We start from the raw sequence: 17,876 nt of genomic DNA, 5'->3' as shown, positions 1-17,876 counted from the left end.
CACTCTGTCAACTGAGCTACATCCTCAGCCCTGGAAATTTTCTCCTGATAGAAGAGGAAACCAAAGCTCCCAGAGACCAGGAGGTTGCCCTGGTCCCATAGCAGTACCAGGCCAGGCAGAGCCTTCTCATCCCTCCAGGGCCGCAGCACCCAACTTGGTCTGCTCTAAACCATTCCATTCCCACCCAGGGGAACTCATCTGTCAGTCAGAGATAGGCGCCCTAGCCAGGGCACCCCCCCAAGAGGAGAGAACAGTCCTGTTGGAGGTGTCAGGGGAGGGGCATGCGGGGGCCAAGAATGCAGGCACTCTCTGCCTAGGGGCCTGGGCTGGGCTGCCACAGAGGAGCCAGTGTGCCCAGACATTGGTGCTTTGTGAGAAGAGGCTTGTGTGGGGACAGTTGTTTTCTTGACCTGACATTGTTTCAGGTTGACTGTCAGTGTCCTAGACCCTAGAGGCCAACTCTCAGGAGCCAGCAGGGTCTTTGGGAGAAGAGAATGGAAGTCCTCTAGTCAGGGTCAAGAAGTAGAGAGGACTGATGGGGTCCCATGTGCACCAGGCAGGGCCCCTGGAAGGCTGCCTAGAAAAAGCCAGTCTTAAGGGAAAACAAGGGCAGGAGAGAGAAGATGTCTTGAAACTTGGAGCCAGAGAAGACCCGGACAGAGTGGAATGGACAGAGGCCAGGTAGACGACGTGTCCACGAGCCAGCACCCTCCTGCCAGAGATCTGGAAATTCTAAGAACTCAGTAGTCAAGCCTCAGTCCACAGAGGCAGAGCCAGAGGACTCTCTAGGGCCAGAAAGGCCCAAAGGTCTCAGGGACTGGCCAGGTTGGGTGGGGTGGGCCTGATGCACAGCTGTCCAGATGTGGGTGAGAGATAACTCTGTTTATGGGGCACCCGGTCGGAGCGGGCCAAGGGGGTGGGGTGGGAAGGGGCTCCCGGCTGTGGGACGGGCAGATTAGGAGGCAAGGGCATGAGTCAGGGGTTTGGGAGCCTCCCCCAGGGCACCTGCCGGTGCTGTTAGAGCAGTTGGGAGCTCGGCCAGTCTCAGAGGGCACCGGCGGCAGCAGGCGGGACTTCACAAAGGACCCCCGAGATTCCTGAGCAGGTGGGCAGGGCAAGGGGGTGGCTGGGTGGTCCTTTGGCATCTGTCTGAGGGTTTATGAAGGTGGTCAGCCTAAATCTGTGTCCGAGGGGTATGATCTCTGACCTCCAGGAGGGTGGGATGGTGTTGTGTCCATGTGCGTGTCGTCCCTCGGTGCACCTGTGGCAGGATGAGGGGGCAGTTCTCACAGACGAGGTGTGTATAGCTGGAGTGTATGTTGGGAGGAAAGTTGAGCCCTTCCACTGGGTGTAGGTCCCACCTACTCTCTATCTCCTAGCCCCATGAGCCCCATGGGCTTGGGCCTCATTTCTTCAAGACGTGGGGCATCCAGAGGCTACCCTGCCTCTCACCTGGGAGACCATATGTCAGCCGACATTGATTCCTCTGTGAGACATTTCTAGGGGTTTACTTGGGGGCTTGCAATGTCCCCAAGCCTGTAGACCATTGGAAGGGAAAAGAGAAGTGCAAGTCTACTGAGGGTTGATCATGTAACTCGGGCTAATTCTACTGGGGAAGGATGAAGATCCCAAGCCTGACTGATCTGGTCTTCAGTAGCAGGCATGCATGATGACAGACTATATGCCAGGCACCGGCCATGTGTTCTCTGCCTGAACTTCATCTGCACAGTGGGTCTATCATGTAGGAACCATTCTATTTTACAGATGGAAAAAAAAAACAAAACCCTGAGGCTTAGGTATTCCATCCCCTTCCTTAGCCCACAAACTTAGTAAAAGGAGAGGGTCAGGATTAAATAAACACAGGGAGTCTGACTGCAGAGGCCATGTCTGAACTTCTAACTCCCAATCAGCTAAGAACTATTTTCTTCTCTGGGAGGTAGTTCAGTGCAGTGGGTAGAGAGGTTTGTGGAGTTGTAAGCCAGAGGTTTAATCCTGCCTCTGATCCATCCGGCACCCCTGAAGTAGGGAACTCTTCTGAATCTTGGCTTTGTCAAATGTCACCAATGACATTTACTGGCTTCAGTGGTCTGGGGACTGGGAGAGAGGGGGTACCACAGCTGCTTGTGAGGTGATGGGTTGATGGCAAAAAGGTAGTATTGTGCCACCAGGGAGCTGTCTCTGTCATCTGTCCCCCTTCCCCGCTGTGTCTTTCCAGCTGAGCTCCACCTCCTGGGCTCCAGATGGCCCACTCACCCCTTATCTGTTCTGGCTGGCAGCTGGCCCTCCAGGTGTTTGGGGTGTTTCCAATTCAGAGCACTGAAGTCTCAGGGGTCTGGGCTCTTATCAGTCCCAGGCAGAGTGGGGCAGAGCTAGAGTTCAGGACCAGCAGGCAACAACCTGGGCCTGGAGCACCCTCCAAGGCTCAGCTGGACTCCAGGTCCCTTCTGATCATTTTACTCTCTGACTGAGTTCCCAGGGGTTGTCATCTGACAGACGGGTGACAGAGTTGAACCCCTGAGAGCTTCCCAAGGTCATGGGTCCCAGTCAGGGACGCAGCCAAGGACTCTGGATTCCTGGGTACACCATACTGTCCCTCAGAAGACTCAAGGTACCAGTCCCAGCCCCACAGTGGGATTTGGGACCTCAAGAGCTGAGGCCCAGTCAGAAAGCATTGTGAACGGGTCCAGAGGAGGAAAGAAGAAAAAATAAAGATAGGGTAAAGGAACTGGGTGGGAACCTTTGGGAAAGGAAGACAGAGAGCAGAGACGGGGAAAAATGAATGACACCCAGGGCTGCCAAGGGCAAAGCCCAAGAGGATTGTCCCATCCTCAGACTCAGAAACATAGCTGTGACTATCACTTGTCACTCCCAAGGACTTGACGGTGTCTCCCCCTCTCAAAACCCCAGGACTCTCTGTATGGGTCTCTCCAAATGTATCTTCTGCTCTAGATTTTTACATGGCCCCTCGCATGACTGTGCGGTTCTTCGTCCACGCCTCTGTCTGTCACCTATCCCTCTGCCTCTGACCATCCCCTAGCCTTGGCCTCCTCTCCTCTGTCCTTTGTCTTCTGCTCTCTGTGTCTTGTCCCCTGCCTTCCACTCTCGGGTCCCTGCTCCTCTGTCCTCCTCACCTCCACCTCTGTCCTCGTCTACTCCCCATGCCTAGGCTGGTCCTTTTTACCTAGGTCTTGAGACCCATGCTACGCCCACCGTGTCCTGTACCTGTGTCCTATTTTTCCTCTCTGCAGTATCCAGCACAAGTAAACTCCTAAATTCCATCCACGTAGGAGCCACTTAAGTCACCTTAAGAATAAGGACATGCGGGCTGGAGAGATGGCTCAGCGGTTAAGAGCACCCGGCTGCTCTTCCAGAGGTCATGAGTTCAATTCCCAGCAACCACATGGTGGCTCACAACCATCTGTAGAGAGACCCGATGCCCTCTTCTGGTGTGCCTGAAGACAGCTACAGTGTACTTATATATAATAAATGAATAAATCTTAAAAAAAAAAAAGAATAAGGACATGCTCAGCTCAGTTCAGTCTGTCGCACTCAGCCAAGTTTGATGACCCTACCCAAAGCTTGTCACCCCAAGGTTCCATGTAGCAATGACAGGGCAAAGTCAGCCCCTCCACATCCAGACTGGAGCACTAGATGAGTGGTCTACACATCCTAGCATGGATACACCTTTGTCTTGGGGAAATGAAGGCTGAGGTTTTGTGGGCTCCAAATGGATCTTGGTCATTTCAAGTTTGTGATGTAGAGTCAGGATGACTGCTCGGTGTGGGGACCCTATGAGGACCGAAATGTGCAGGGACTTACATCCAAGTGTCTTCCTTTCCAAAGGACATGTCTGACAACTGCACACAAATCAATTAGGAAAACATGCTGGGGGCTGGAGGGATGGCTCAGCGGTTAAGAGCACTGACTGCTCTTCCAGAGGTCCTGAGTTCAATTCCCAGCAACCACACGGTGGCTCACAACCATCTGTAATGGGATCTGATGCCTTCTTCTGGTGTGTCTGAAGACAGCTACAGTGTATTTATATATAATAAATGGATAAATCTTCAAAATAAAAAAAAAGAAAAGGAACCATGCTGGACTAGGTCAGCCACTGCCAGGGTGGTTAAGGAGGGCCTGTGAAAGGGTGATATTGGAACTGAGGTGGGAGAAGGGCTGACCTGTTGACAGAAGGTGTGCCCAGGAGGAGACACTGAACCTGCAAAGGCCCTGGAGTCCGCAAGGTCTTGGTGAGTTCTAGGAACTGGGCAGAAGCCAATAGAGCAAGGAGAAAGCAAGCCAGAGAGGTAGGGATGGAATGGAGAGGAGAACACAGGCCCAAGTTCTTCAGGGTCTGCGATCCACTCCCAAGGACCCTGCAGGCTGTTGCCCAGGCAGAAGCAGCCATTTCTAGGAGAAGAGAGTGTGTTATGGAGACTCTCAGGGGGAGCCATGTCCTGCCCTGGTAGTTGACTGAGCCTTCGGGGCTCAGGAAGAGAAGTTAGTTAAGGCCTGGAGGATAAAGAATGGAGTTAGACGCCATTGACCACTCACCCCAAACATACTAAGGAAAACTCAGCCACGCTGATGTCTCCTGCCCCTCAGCCCCTGCCTATCCGCCTACAAACTCTGTTTCTTCCTCCATGGCCACTGCCTCCATCTGATCCACCTCACATCCCCAGGGCCCTTCTGGCTCTAAAAGTCAGCTCCTTTAGGGGGACCCAGAAGCAACAGGAGGCCAACTGAGGTAGATAACATGACTGTCCTTCATTCAGCCTGCACCTCTCTTCCAGGGACCTGAGGTGCAGGTTATGCTGGGGGCTCAGAGAGCAGAGGACAACTGGACACCGAGGACAGCATCATGGGGGACATGCAGGTAAGTGTCCCCTGATCCATGCAGGGCTCCTGCCTCAGGCTCTGGGTGCCACCCTGGGCTTCTCCTTAGGATACTTGGGAAGCCACTTAATCCAACCTTTCCCCACAGGACCACGAGAAAGTGCTGGAGATCCCAGACCGTGACAGTGAAGAGGAACTGGAACATGTAATAGAACAGATAGCATACAGAGACCTAGACATCCCTGTGACAGAAATGCAGGAGTCAGAAGGTGAGACCCACCCCAGGCCTCCTGCCTCCGCCAGAAGAGCTGCTGGGTCCCCATAGGGACAGAAGGGACCCAGGCCTTCCCCTCTCCACAGCTCCGGTCCCAGCCCTGGGGCCAGTTCTCCCCACAATCTTGGCTGATTGAAGGATAAACAGTGTTTTGTTTGAAATGATCACAGGAGGTGATTGGGGGGCGGGAGAGGGGAAGGAGGCTGGGTCCCTTTCACATGTGACAGGGCAGTCAGGTATGTCTGGGACAAGGGCACAGACCCAGCTGTTAGCCTGTCTGTCCCATATCAGTATTGAGGCCAAGCAGTAGGCCTGTTGGCTGAACGTCATTCAGTCTAGACGGCTGAAGATGCAGAGAAAGGAGAGAAAGCTGTGGGGACCCCTGAAGCAGAGACCCCAGGAGTCCATACCACCTTCCTTGGCCTGCCCAAGGTCTTAGATGGGGAGCCTGAGGTGGGGACCTGTTTACTGTCAACAGGGCTTAAGTGTTAGTGATTAGATTTGAAGGTAAGAGGTCCCCTTGGGGAAGGAGGGGTTGGGGTTGCGGGATATAAGGGACTCACCCCATCTGACTGGTGTATGGTAAGAGGCTGGCGGCTTGGCTAAGCGGGTGGGGAGAAGAGAGGAGATACAGCAGGGAAAGGAGGGATGCTAGAATGGTTTCGAACACTGTGACTTGGGGCTCTCTCTCCTCATCTCAGAGGAGGGGTCTGGCTGGGGGCTCAGATCACCACAATAAATTCCAGGTTCACCAGTAAAATTCACGTGGAGAGTGGCAGCAGACTCATGTTAGGCCCAGAATAGGCACGGCTGTGGAACTGGGAAGAGGTCCCAGCCCAGGGGATGTGGAAGGAGTGGGTCTGGCTTCCTGAGGCTCCCTGAAAGTAGTACGGTAGGGCCTGAGCAGAGGGCCACATCCCAGGTGATACTAATTGGCTCTTGGGTTTTCAGCTCTTCCCACAGAGCAAACAGCCACAGACTACATCCCCACCAGTACCTCCACATCGCACCCAAGCTCCAGTCAGGTGAGGACTCCGACCCAGCCTCTTTCCCGAGCTGCCCTGAGATTAATTTTGTAACATAGGAAGAGATAAAGAGAGACTCAAGCTGGAGGAGAGGCCCACACACAGACCAGCAGAGAGAGGGGACATTCTAGGACATCAGTGGAAGAAAAGGGGCATGCTCACTAACGGAGAAACAGGCCCTTGCTGAGTTTGCCAGACAGATTCTGCTGAGGACTAAGCCAGGGCCTTCAGGCCTGGCTGAGCTATATACTCTCTAGGCACATAGAGAATCAAGTACGCACTCCCCTCTCCCAAGATCCAAGTCCCCACCAGACTTCCCAGCTAGTTAGGGGATTGGGTCCCTGAGCTGAGACACCAAGAGAATCCACCTGGCCCAGAGTCCCATGTCCCTCAATAGTCTTGGAGATGGGAGATTGATCCAATGGCTTCCCAAGTCCTTTCAGCCTTAGTAACCAGGCCCCAGTTTTCTGGCCAAGTGGCTGCTCAAGGCCCCTCATGGTCCAGAGGTCCATGCCTCTTCTGAAACACTGATAACTGTCTGCTGAGGAGGGTGGATAGAGTCAGGGGAGCGGGCCAGACCCACAGGAACCTGCATATCTCCCCACTCTCTGAGCAGGATGTCTGCCCTGAGCCTTCCAGAGCCCAGGGCCTTTTCCAAACCTAGCTTAGAGCTGAGTGCCTCAGGATCCAGGCTCCCACGGGCTTGCCCACGGCTTGAGGGACTAACTCGGGCCACGGGCCTCAGGTCTATGTAGAGCTGCAGGAACTGATGATGGACCAGAGGAACCAGGAACTACAGTGGGTGGAGGCGGCACACTGGATAGGGCTGGAGGAAAACCTTCGAGAGGATGGTGTGTGGGGTCGTCCACATCTCTCTTACCTCACCTTCTGGAGCCTTCTAGAACTGCAGAAGGTCTTCTCAAAAGGTGAGTCCTCCTGGACAACCCTGTGGCTGCCGCACGGGTGGCTTTCTGGGGCAGCTACTCAGCTCACCACTTCACTGCCCACAGGCACCTTCCTTCTGGATCTGGCAGAGACATCCCTGGCTGGGGTGGCCAATAAACTTCTAGACAGTTTCATCTATGAGGATCAAATTCGGCCTCAAGACCGAGATGAGCTGCTCCGGGCTCTGCTACTCAAACGCAGGTGCTTTTGCCTGCCAGGACCTGGGCCTCACATCCTATGGTTCCCTCCCTAGTTCCCCTGCCCCAAGGTCTCCCTACCCTCCCTCAGCTCCAAGTGGACCCCACCCATCAGGCAAGAGAACTACCCTTCCTCCACCAGAGTTCCCAGTTCCCATATCTGTCTGACATCCCCAAATGGAGCCAGGGACTTCAGGTTCACACTTCCAGATCTTCTATCCTTTTTCCTTTCTCCCACCTAAGCATCCTAGACAGGGGCCACCTGTCTTCCATCCACATTGTCCTTTGAGAGGAGACTGATTTCCCTTCTCCCGGGTCTCTCTAGCTTAGTCACTGAAGTCCCACTTAGTGCTCTCCTTTGTCCCCTCCGGCCAGTTTCTCTTTCATGGGAAACAGCTGACTTGGCTCCTGTCCCTTGTGTGCTCCACAGCCACGCTGAGGACCTAAAGGATCTGGAGGGAGTGAAGCCTGCCGTCCTGACCCGCTCTGGGGCCCCTTCTGAACCTCTTCTTCCTCACCAGCCATCGCTGGAGACCAAGCTGTACTGTGCACAGGTGAGGTTAGGATAAGGTTGGAGGTGAGAAGGATTGGGAGAAGAAATGCTAGAGGCTCGGGTCTCCTAGGTTTACTGTGATGTGAGACTCACCTTCCTTTCCACAGGCAGAGGGGGGCTCAGAAGAACCCTCGCCATCTGGGATTCTGAAGATCCCCCCCAATTCAGAAACCACATTGGTGCTAGTGGGTAAGAGCCCCCTGCCCACCGCACGTGCATTCTACTTTGGCCCTGGGTAGCCACCTCTCTTGGATTCATAAACTACCTGGTGTCTCTCACAGGCCGGGCTAGTTTCCTGGTGAAGCCTGTGCTGGGCTTCGTGAGACTGAAGGAAGCTGTGCCGCTGGAGGACCTGGTGTTGCCGGAGCCTGTGAGCTTCCTTCTAGTTCTTCTCGGACCTGAGGCTCCGCACATCGACTACACCCAGCTGGGCAGGGCTGCAGCAACTCTCATGACAGAAAGAGTGAGCAGGGGCCATGTGGCTGGTTTGCCAGGGAGCTTGTGGGAGGGCAGAAGAGGTCAGACCCCCCCTTGGGCCCCCCCTCCTGCACTGACTGCTTTAAACTCACTATTTGGATCCATTGGGTTGAATTCCACCTGTTCCTGGCCAGTCCAGTCTTACCCTAGCTTAGATTGGACTGGCTGGTCCAGCCTGGTCCACTCTGACCTGGTTCTACCTGGCCCAATCTGCTGTGTGGTAGGCCTAGCCCACCAGGGACACTTTAGCTCCTTTTACCCAACCCAGGGTGCCTGTTTTCCCAAAGCTGGTCCTTAGAGGGCAGAGGAAACAGAAAGAACCAGACTTTATAACGACAGCCCTGGTTTTGGTGGTTGGTCCCTAGTTACACATGTCCAGGTCTCCCCCAACTACACCCCACCTTCAAGATTTTTAGATAAAGTCTTAGCATGTACCTCTGGGTGACCTGGAACTCTCTACGTAGCCCAGGATAGCCTCAAACTTAAGGCTGTCCTCCTATCTCCTCAGTGCTAAGACTACAGGCAGGTACCACTAGGCTGCCCTGCTCCCCTGGGACCTTTTGGCTACAGTCTTAAGTGTTCTGACCTTTCTCCTGTCCGTAGGTGTTCCGCGTTACCGCCTCCCTGGCGCAGAGCCGAGGGGAGCTGCTGAGCTCCCTGGATAGCTTTCTGGACTGTAGCCTGGTGCTGCCGCCCACAGAGGCCCCTTCAGAGAAAGCTCTGCTCAACCTGGTGCCCGTGCAGAAGGAGTTGCTTAGGAAGCGGTACTTGCCCAGACCTGCCAAGCCAGACCCCAACTTGTACGAGGCATTAGGTACACAGACAAGGTTTCCCGGTCCCCCACGGGCCCCTGGACCCGCAATGCACTGCTTCCTTCCTCTCAGACATTTGTCCGTGTGGGTAAGCCCCTCTGACCCTTTTCCTATCCTCTACAGCAGACGGGGGAAAGGAGGGCCCCGGTGACGAAGACGACCCTCTAAGGCGCACCGGCCGGATCTTTGGAGGCCTGATCCGTGATATCCGGCGCCGGTATCCTTACTACCTGAGTGACATCACCGATGCGCTCAGTCCCCAGGTGCTGGCTGCTGTCATCTTCATCTACTTTGCTGCCTTGTCACCTGCGGTCACCTTCGGCGGTCTCCTGGGTCAGTGACAATTACTGTTCTCCTCCCTTCCCCCATCCCCGGAACATTCACCTCTAACCCTCTGACCTCTGTCTCCTCACCTCTGACCCAATCTGATGCTCTGTACTGGTACCTCGATACCCCATAACTTACTCTCGCTCCCGGAAAATAATCTCTCTCTTGATCCTTGTATGGCTTTTTTCCCCACAGGAGAAAAGACCCGGAACCTGATGGGGGTGTCAGAGCTGCTCATCTCCACAGCAGTGCAAGGAATTCTCTTTGCTCTCCTGGGGGCACAGCCCCTGCTTGTGCTCGGCTTCTCAGGACCCCTGCTGGTGTTTGAAGAAGCCTTCTACTCGGTAACATTGTCTCAGCCCCGCTCTGACCCCCAACCCTGTAGTTTACCCTAGCGCACCTGCCTGGTGTCCACGAAGTCACTAATCCTGCATTTGTCTCACCACGACTGCAGTTCTGTGAAAGCAATAACCTGGAGTACATCGTGGGCCGCGCGTGGATCGGCTTCTGGCTTATCCTGCTGGTGGTGTTGGTGGTGGCCTTTGAAGGCAGCTTCCTGGTCCAATACATCTCCCGCTACACTCAGGAGATCTTCTCCTTCCTCATCTCCCTCATCTTCATCTATGAGACTTTCTCTAAGCTGATCAAGGTGGGGCCAGAGAGGATGCTAACACTCATGCATCATCGCATGTCTGCGAGAGTGTGCTACGTGTCTGTAGAGCGTGACTGTGGCCATGTTTCCACCACCTGTGTGCGCGGTTCTGAATGTGGGCACACGTATGTGTTGGCGTTCATCTAGGATTCTGCAGTTGGGTTTCTTGGGACCGCTTGAGACTCAGTGCTCATGTCCTGACTGTATAAGGGAGGTCACCTCTATCTACGCTTTTTCATATTTATGACCACACATCACGTGACTAGTGGGCACTCTCTGTGGGATGGCCAGGAAGTCATGCGCAGAGAGGGAGGAGATGCTTGGAAGCCCTGGGCCTTTTCTTTCTTTCTTTTTACTTTATGTGAGCACACTGTCACTGTCTTCAGACACACCAGAAGAGGGCATCAGATCCCATTACAGATGGTTGTGAGCCACCATGTGGTTGCTGGGAATTGAACTCAGGACCTCTGGAAGAGCAGTCAGTGCTCTTAACCTCTGAGCCATCACTCCAGCCCCCAACCCTAGGTCTTTCCTTTTCTGCATTTCCCCTCCAGAACCCCATAGGGCCTCTGCCTCCATAGCTTGCCTCCTCCCCCCAAGAGCTCCTCCCACCTCCACATCTGCACTGTGTATGAAAGAAGGGTGACCTGTGCGTGTCCTGACTCTGTTGACTGACGGGCTCTTTTATCTTCTGTAGATCTTTTTTTTTTTTTCTTTTTTTTGGAGCTGGGCACCGAACCCAGGGCCTTGGGCTTGCTAGGCAAGCGCTCTACCACTGAGCTAAATCCCCAACCCTTCTGTAGATCTTTTAAGGAGATTTTACTTATTTCCTTATTTATTGTGCTGGGGTTCAAGCTTCTTGCATGCTGGGTAAATGCTGTCCCTGTCACCAACTCCTTAAGCCCTTTTTATAAACCTTATTACTTACTGCTGTCTCCAGAATTCTCACCTTCCACACAACGTCTGGAAGCATATACCTGCGCGTGCAGTCTCACTGCCTCTCGGACACTTCCCACACGAGCTAACTTGATCTTGGTCCTAAAAACAAACAAACAAACAAACAAACAAACAAACAAGCCAAGCAGGTTAATAAGTCAGATGAGAAAGAAGGTGGACTGGACGGGTGATGGTGATGGTTGTATGGGCAGTAGATGGGTAGATGGATGTTTGGGAGTACGTATGGATAGATGGATGTACAAACAGCGGGTTGATAGTGCCCAGTCAACTTCTCTGATGCTGTCTAGCTCAAGCCGAGGCTTGGGAGGGAACACAGTGTTTTGTCGGTTACAGATTTTCCAGGACTACCCGCTACAAGAGAGCTATGCCCCTGTTGTGATGAAGCCCAAACCTCAGGGCCCCGTGCCCAACACAGCCCTCCTCTCCCTTGTGCTTATGGTTGGTACCTTCCTACTTGCCATGATGCTACGAAAGTTCAAGAACAGCACCTACTTCCCCGGCAAGGTCAGTACACCCTACCCTTACCTTCACCAACCCTAGCTTCTCCAGGACCCTCTACTCCCCTTCCTACCCCAGTTCCCATTTCCAAGGACCATGTTGTATACAAACCTACAGAACCATCTCAGCTCAGCACCAGGATCCAGCAGGGAACCAGGGATAGACAGCTCTTGGGAGAGGGAGAAGGGTAGGGCCAGGCTGGGAGGAGTCAGAGGAAGAAGGAAGGCAGAAATAGCTGGAGTAATGTCAGTCATTGGTCCTTGATGGACCTCTCAGAGCCCCCGGTAAATGTAAGATAGGGAGGGAGGCGAGTGGGAGGAGGAACATGGGTACAACTGGTTTTGTCTGCTTACAGCTACGCAGAGTCATTGGGGACTTTGGGGTCCCCATCTCCATCCTGATAATGGTCCTGGTGGATACCTTCATCAAGAACACCTACACGCAGGTGAGTCCTCCTCCTTCTCTGACATCCTGCCATAGCCTTCACTTCCTTCCTCTCCTCGTACCCTGCCAGAATGGCTTTTCCTAACTAGAAGCCAGCTAGAACTCTTTCCCCATCCTTGGTCTTCCAATATTCTCTCAAGGCCCCTCCACTCAAGCAAGAGCCTGGACCACCTTGCTCTTTTTATCTCTTTACCCCAGGGCTGTAGGGTGTGCATTGAGCTAGGCAGATTCAGGTAAACCTCAGCTCAGCCACCAGATAGGCGTGCAACGTGGGGCAAGCTATACAACCTCTCTGATCTTGCTTGTTTGCCTACAACGTCAGGAATGAGAGGACACATACAGGGGACTTAGAGAAGTAGGTAGGAGCAAAGCAAATGTCCGAAGTAGCAGGTCCTTGAGCACTTTGACCCAAATTCCCTGCCCTAGGACCCCTGGCTTCCCTGACCCCATGTCTCCCGAGCCATTTGGTCCCAGGTTCTCACCATCTGTCTCTTCTCACAGAAACTCTCGGTGCCTGATGGCCTTAAAGTGTCCAACTCCTCCGCCCGGGGCTGGGTCATCCATCCCCTGGGTCTGTATAACCATTTCCCCAAGTGGATGATGTTTGCTTCTGTTCTACCCGCTCTGCTTGTCTTCATCCTTATATTCCTTGAGTCTCAGATCACCACGTAAGAGCAAGGAGAGAGGTTTGGCGGGGGTGGGATGGGGTGGGGTGGGGGGTGGGGCGGCTGGAGGGAGGGAGGGAAGCAGGCTCTGGGCCAGGAGGAGACTGGCCCTTGGCTGTCTGGGAGCAGATGGGAGTGATAGAGGGTCAGAGGAGGGTCTGAGTTTTGTGGCCCCTGGGGTGGCATCATTTGAAGACCATGTAAGCAGGGAGCTATGGGCTTCACGGCTGGATGGTGGGAGGGGCCTGAACAATGGGGTTGGGGTGGAGTGGGGTGAGGGGTGCTGAACAGTCAAGGCTCCTTGAAGCTGAAGTTCCAGGATTTAGGCAAAAATGCCTGAGGGTGTTCTGGAGACTTCTATCCCTCAGAGTCTGAATTCTCAAACGGCCAGAGGGAGGGAGCCGAGAACTCTGAGGAAAATGGGAACAGAAAGCAAAAATGGACCCAGAGGGACCAGTGTGAGGAAAGAAAGAAGAGCCTGAGGGGAGGGCCCAGCTCACCTGGCTTCCCTCCACCCTCAGGCTGATTGTCAGTAAACCTGAGCGGAAGATGATCAAGGGCTCCGGCTTCCACCTGGACTTGCTGCTGGTTGTTGGCATGGGCGGGGTGGCCGCCCTCTTTGGGATGCCTTGGCTCAGCGCCACCACTGTGCGTTCTGTTACCCATGCCAACGCCCTCACAGTCATGGGGAAGGCCAGTGGTCCAGGGGCTGCAGCCCAGATCCAAGAGGTCAAGGAACAGCGGATCAGTGGGCTCCTGGTCTCTGTGCTCGTGGGTAAGTGGGGCTAGCCATGCCCCTCCGTCCTGCTCCACTCCTTTCTGGCCCTCGTTCTTGGGATGGGGGTTCTTCCTACCTCTGCTATCTCCCCTATCTAACTTTGATTCTTCCCCTTGGGGTTGGCGAAAGAGGCTCCCATCCCATCTATATATACTCCGTCCTGGTCCCTGTACACCAGTTGCTCAAGCTTTCCTAACACTAATTCCTCCCAGGAGGGGATCTAGCAGAAGTGAGGAAGCACAGGGCCCTGGGACACTGTGATAGACATTTGTGCAGGGCGGGAGGGCTGCACTGCTGCTCTCTGTACAAGTCAGAGCCTACCTCCCGCCTGCTTAGCTAAGAGGAATGTAAGAAACTGTGGTGTTTGCCCTGCCCTGCTTCTGGCTGGGTACCATTCCTAGCCTCCGGGCCTCGGTTTCTCTATCTGCACAGTTAGAGGATTTGTTAAATCTCTGAGATTCTCTTCCAGGTCAGTTGTTCTAAGGGTGATAGCATGCCTTGGTCTGAGGGGTGGTAGAGCATCCCTGGGTTCTGTAGGGTTCTCAAGAAGCTGAGTCCAGCTGTGTGAGCAGGGTTATAGTCACTGATGGAGCAATCTAAAGTCTCCCCCTCCTTCCTTCTCTCTGCTTCTCTTCCTTTCCATAAAGGATAATGGGGTGAGGAGAAAGGCAGGTTCCTCTGAGCACTGTGACTGCCCTAACTAGGTTCAGGGAGTGGATATAAAGCAGGGAGAAGTTGGACTCCTTGGGAAGATAGCCTTCGAGGTTATTTCCTCTCCAAGCCTATAAAAGGATACTGCAGGAAAGGGTCACATGGCATTTGTGGTCTCAAGCTTGGTCCCAAGTAGGAGCGAAGCCCCATTGGTGCTGATCCCTGGGTGACCCGAACTAAGAGTGTGTCCCTCCTCACAGGACTGTCCATTCTCATGGAACCCATCCTGTCCCGCATCCCCCTGGCTGTACTGTTTGGCATCTTCCTGTACATGGGGATCACATCCCTCAGTGGCATCCAGCTCTTTGACCGCATCTTGCTCCTGTTCAAGCCACCCAAGTACCACCCAGATGTGCCCTTTGTCAAGAGGGTACTTGGCTCTGTAGCTGTCCAGCTAGGGTGGGGTAAGGGTGGGGTCAGAACAGGGCAGACACTGACCTCGGCTTCCCCACAGGTGAAGACCTGGCGTATGCACCTCTTCACGGGCATCCAGATCATCTGCCTGGCTGTGCTGTGGGTGGTGAAGTCCACGCCAGCCTCGCTGGCCCTGCCCTTTGTCCTCATCCTCACCGTGCCCCTGCGTCGTCTCCTCCTGCCGCTCATCTTCAGAGAGCTAGAACTCCAGTGTGTGAGTAGTAGGGGGCCCCGGATGGGAGAAGGACCCGTAATAGGAATCGAGTGTCTCGGAGCTGGGGAGATGTCCAAGTGAGGCGGGTAGGCGTGGGTTTAGGAATAGATGTAGTTCAGTTGGTAGAATGCTTGCTTCCAGTGCACAGGATCCTGGGTTCAATTCCCAGCACCCCATAGATTGTATATAGAGGTGCATGCTTATAATCCCAGCGCTAGGGAGGTAGAGGTGAGGGAATAAGAAATTCTAGGTCATCCTTGGCCACGTGGTTCAAAGCCAGCCTGAATTTACATAAGACCCCTTCTTAAGAAGAAGGAAAAAAAAAATCCAGGTCCTTTGTGTCCGTCTTGGTCTGCTGTGTCCTAGCATATGATCTGGAGCAAGCGACCTCATTTCCCTCCCCAGTGCAGTGAGGAATCATGACAGGCTGAAAGCCTTCCACGGCATAGAGGGCATGTCCTACCCGAGCTGCTGGGCCATTAGTTGTATCATCGGCCGAGTTATTCGGTGCATTCGGTGTGGGGCTGCCATGGTGAGGGGAGCCCCCGCTGACCTTTTGCAGGCTCTCCTCACCAGAACTCCTTCCCACCTCCTCTTCATAAACCAACCACTCACCTCGACCAACCCTGTGCTCTAGGGACAGCACGGGGTTTATCTAGGCTGGTTCTTACCTCTAGAGGCACCTCTTAAGTCCCAAAAGGGCTCATCCTGGGGTTGGGGATTTAGCTCAGTGGTAGAGCACTTGCCTAGCAAGCGCAAGGCCCTGGGTTCGGTCCCCAGCTCCGAAAAAAAGGAAAGAAAAAAAAAAGGGGGGGGGGCTCATCCTGTCCTGGTCTCTCACTCTTCTTCCCTCCCACCCCTCCAGCTGGATGGTGATGATGCCAAAGTGACCTTTGACGAGGCGGAAGGGCTGGATGAGTATGACGAAGTGCCCATGCCTGTGTGAGGGGCAGGCCCAGGCCCCCAACCACTCCACTTTCCCACCCTCCTGGGAAGACCATTCATGGGCATGTCATGGCTGTGGGTGGGGAAGGAGAGGTTGTCTAGGAAACTCTCTACATAAGGTATACGGGATTTTCTGGCTGGAGACGACCAGAAGTTATATCAGGGAATTGGGGTCACAGTCTCTTGCGACTGTACGGGTCCCATGTGGCATAGTTATAAATAGCAAAGGGGAGACACTTTTCAAGTTCCTGCTGGCTGTGTGGCCTTAAGTAAGTCCCTTGACCTCTCTGGCCTCTGCCCCCTACTCTATAGAATGTATGCATTGGTAATAATACCCATGTTACCGGCTGCTGAGGACCAAGAGCAAATGTCTAAGAACTATTACAGTCTTCATTGTTCTCAGAGCCTGCCCAGATCACACAGCCCCCTCCCCCCCACCCGGGGCCACACAGCAGGGACCTGAGCCTCCTGACCTGGAGGCTACAGCTCTGTCCTCCGTCTTCCCAGTCATGCCCAGAAATACCCCTAATGTCTTCCATTTTCTGTCCCACCCCCACCCCAAGTCTCCCTTCTCTGCATCTAGAGAGATATTCTGATGAGAGTAAGATACAGGTGAGGGACTGAGGCTCGTATTCCTAAGTACTTGCTCTCTCTCACCAGGTGTTCATTCATTCATTCATTCATTCATTCATTCATACATTCCATAGCCATCTACTAAAGGCCCTAGACCTAGTGGACACAGAGGGGCTGGTTCAAGCTTCTTTTGCGGGGTGAGGCCAATACATAAGTCTGCTCTGGACATGGATGGGGATAGCGGGAGGATGGGAGGGTTGTAATTTATTAACTGTGTATTTTCTGAGTGCTTCTTCCGTGCCTTGGTTTTGCCCACACACTCAGCCCTCATGAGAGACTTGCTGTGTCCAACCCCAGCTAAACTGAGTCTTGGGGGAGCGAAACCCAAGTTTTGACCCATTGGAGTAGGAGACAGTAGCTTGTTCAAAATATGGATAAACAACTATTTTTATTTTTGACAAAGCAATATATTTTTTAAAAAAAAAAAAAGTTGAAAGAACCAGAACTTGAGAGAAGAAACAGAAGATCTGAGTGATCAGGCAGCAGGGGGCTTCCAGTGGAAGATGCTGGGGGGGGGGGATTTGAGAGCCCATGTTTGCCTCCCAGGACTGCCTCACCACAGACTCTTGTTCCCTCATCATAGAAATAGGGACAAGGATGCACCTACCTTGTAGGGAGTTGGAAGGATTGACCGACACCGTATAAGAAAAGCATTTGCAGAGCACACAGCCTTCCTTGTGGGGAGTTGCTGATGTGACCACGCCGCTGGGCACACCCCTATCCTCTCCTGCCTTTCCTACTCCTTGAACATTACCAAAGAGAGTGGGGATCCTGCTGCCCACTCTCCAGCGCCCTTCCCCACCGCCGTGCTTGGGAATAGGTTTTGCCAATAAATGTGTCTGTGTTAAAGGGGTGCCTTGCTTGAAGTCCTTTCCTGGGGGGGGGGGTCTTAACCAGTCCAGGTGGACATGATGGTATTAGGGGGAACCCATGTAGGGCTGTGACCATGGGAGGGGGCGCATGGTCCTGAGTCTATGCATGAGGCCTGCCAGTTCCCCTAGGGTGGGTGATGAAGTCAAATTCTATACAACCTTCCCCTGCTGAGTACTGCAGGGGTAGGGGAAGGAGTTGTCAAGAGACCTGACCCTCTGCACTCTTAGCTCCGGCCCAGCCCCTCCCCAAATCTCTTTAAAGCCACCAGCTCTGCATCCTAGATCCTGGAGCCTTTGAAAGCAATCTCAGACAGACACCAAGGCCAAGAGAGGAAGTCAGCTTTCAGGATGCCATTCATGAGAGCAGCCTCTCTTCCTCTCTTACCTCAGACCAGCCTCTCTTAACCAGCCTTCCATTTACCCTCACTCTGATCCCTTTTCAAGTCGCTGCCCCCACCCCAGCTGCTTCCTGCAGTTCTAAAGGTACTCTTAGGCCAGGGTGTTACCCACCCCGGAAAGGAAGACCCAACATAGACTTTCCTCACATTCCCGAGCCTTCAGATAGAGGTCAGCATCTCCACTTCTTTCCCTGGGTCTATATCTACGACCTGACTACCCTGAGCTGACCCGTCTCCCAGGCTGGAACAAAA

General features: G+C 53.7%; 1 protein-coding gene across 4 annotated transcripts; it reads left to right on the top strand.

Annotated features, from left to right (window-relative positions):
* Positions 1–1,022: 1,022 nt before the first annotated feature.
* On the top strand, positions 1,023–17,203 carry Slc4a1 (solute carrier family 4 member 1 (Diego blood group)). 4 transcript variants are annotated; one of them, XM_087569812.1, is made up of 20 exons: positions 1,023–1,105; positions 4,791–4,873; positions 4,982–5,102; positions 6,059–6,132; positions 6,878–7,058; positions 7,143–7,278; positions 7,705–7,828; positions 7,935–8,016; positions 8,109–8,290; positions 8,908–9,118; positions 9,243–9,449; positions 9,639–9,787; positions 9,898–10,092; positions 11,386–11,556; positions 11,906–11,995; positions 12,496–12,662; positions 13,181–13,434; positions 14,349–14,518; positions 14,603–14,776; positions 15,642–17,203. In XM_087569812.1, the coding sequence occupies exons 2-20, from the start codon at positions 4,859–4,861 to the stop codon at positions 15,720–15,722; spliced, it is 2,784 nt and encodes a 927-aa protein (XP_087425938.1). In that variant the 5' UTR covers positions 1,023–1,105; positions 4,791–4,858; the 3' UTR covers positions 15,723–17,203.
* The last annotated feature ends 673 nt before the right edge of the window (positions 17,204–17,876 follow it).

The sequence above is a fragment of the Rattus norvegicus genome, chromosome 10 (genome assembly GCF_021556685.1).
Source record: "Rattus norvegicus strain SHRSP/BbbUtx chromosome 10, alternate assembly SHRSP_T2T, whole genome shotgun sequence".
Lineage (NCBI taxonomy): Eukaryota > Metazoa > Chordata > Mammalia > Rodentia > Muridae > Rattus > Rattus norvegicus.
This window is presented reverse-complemented; position numbering and strand designations above follow the sequence as displayed.

What these genes read in the sequence shown, in the direction of transcription:
- Slc4a1 (XM_087569811.1), top strand. An exon ending in CACCTTCGGCGGTCTCCTGG is followed by an intron (nt 9,450 to 9,638) that starts GTCAGTGACAAT and finishes TTTTCCCCACAG; the next exon opens with GAGAAAAGACCCGGAACCTG. An exon ending in CCTGGTCTCTGTGCTCGTGG is followed by an intron (nt 13,435 to 14,348) that starts GTAAGTGGGGCT and finishes CCCTCCTCACAG; the next exon opens with GACTGTCCATTCTCATGGAA.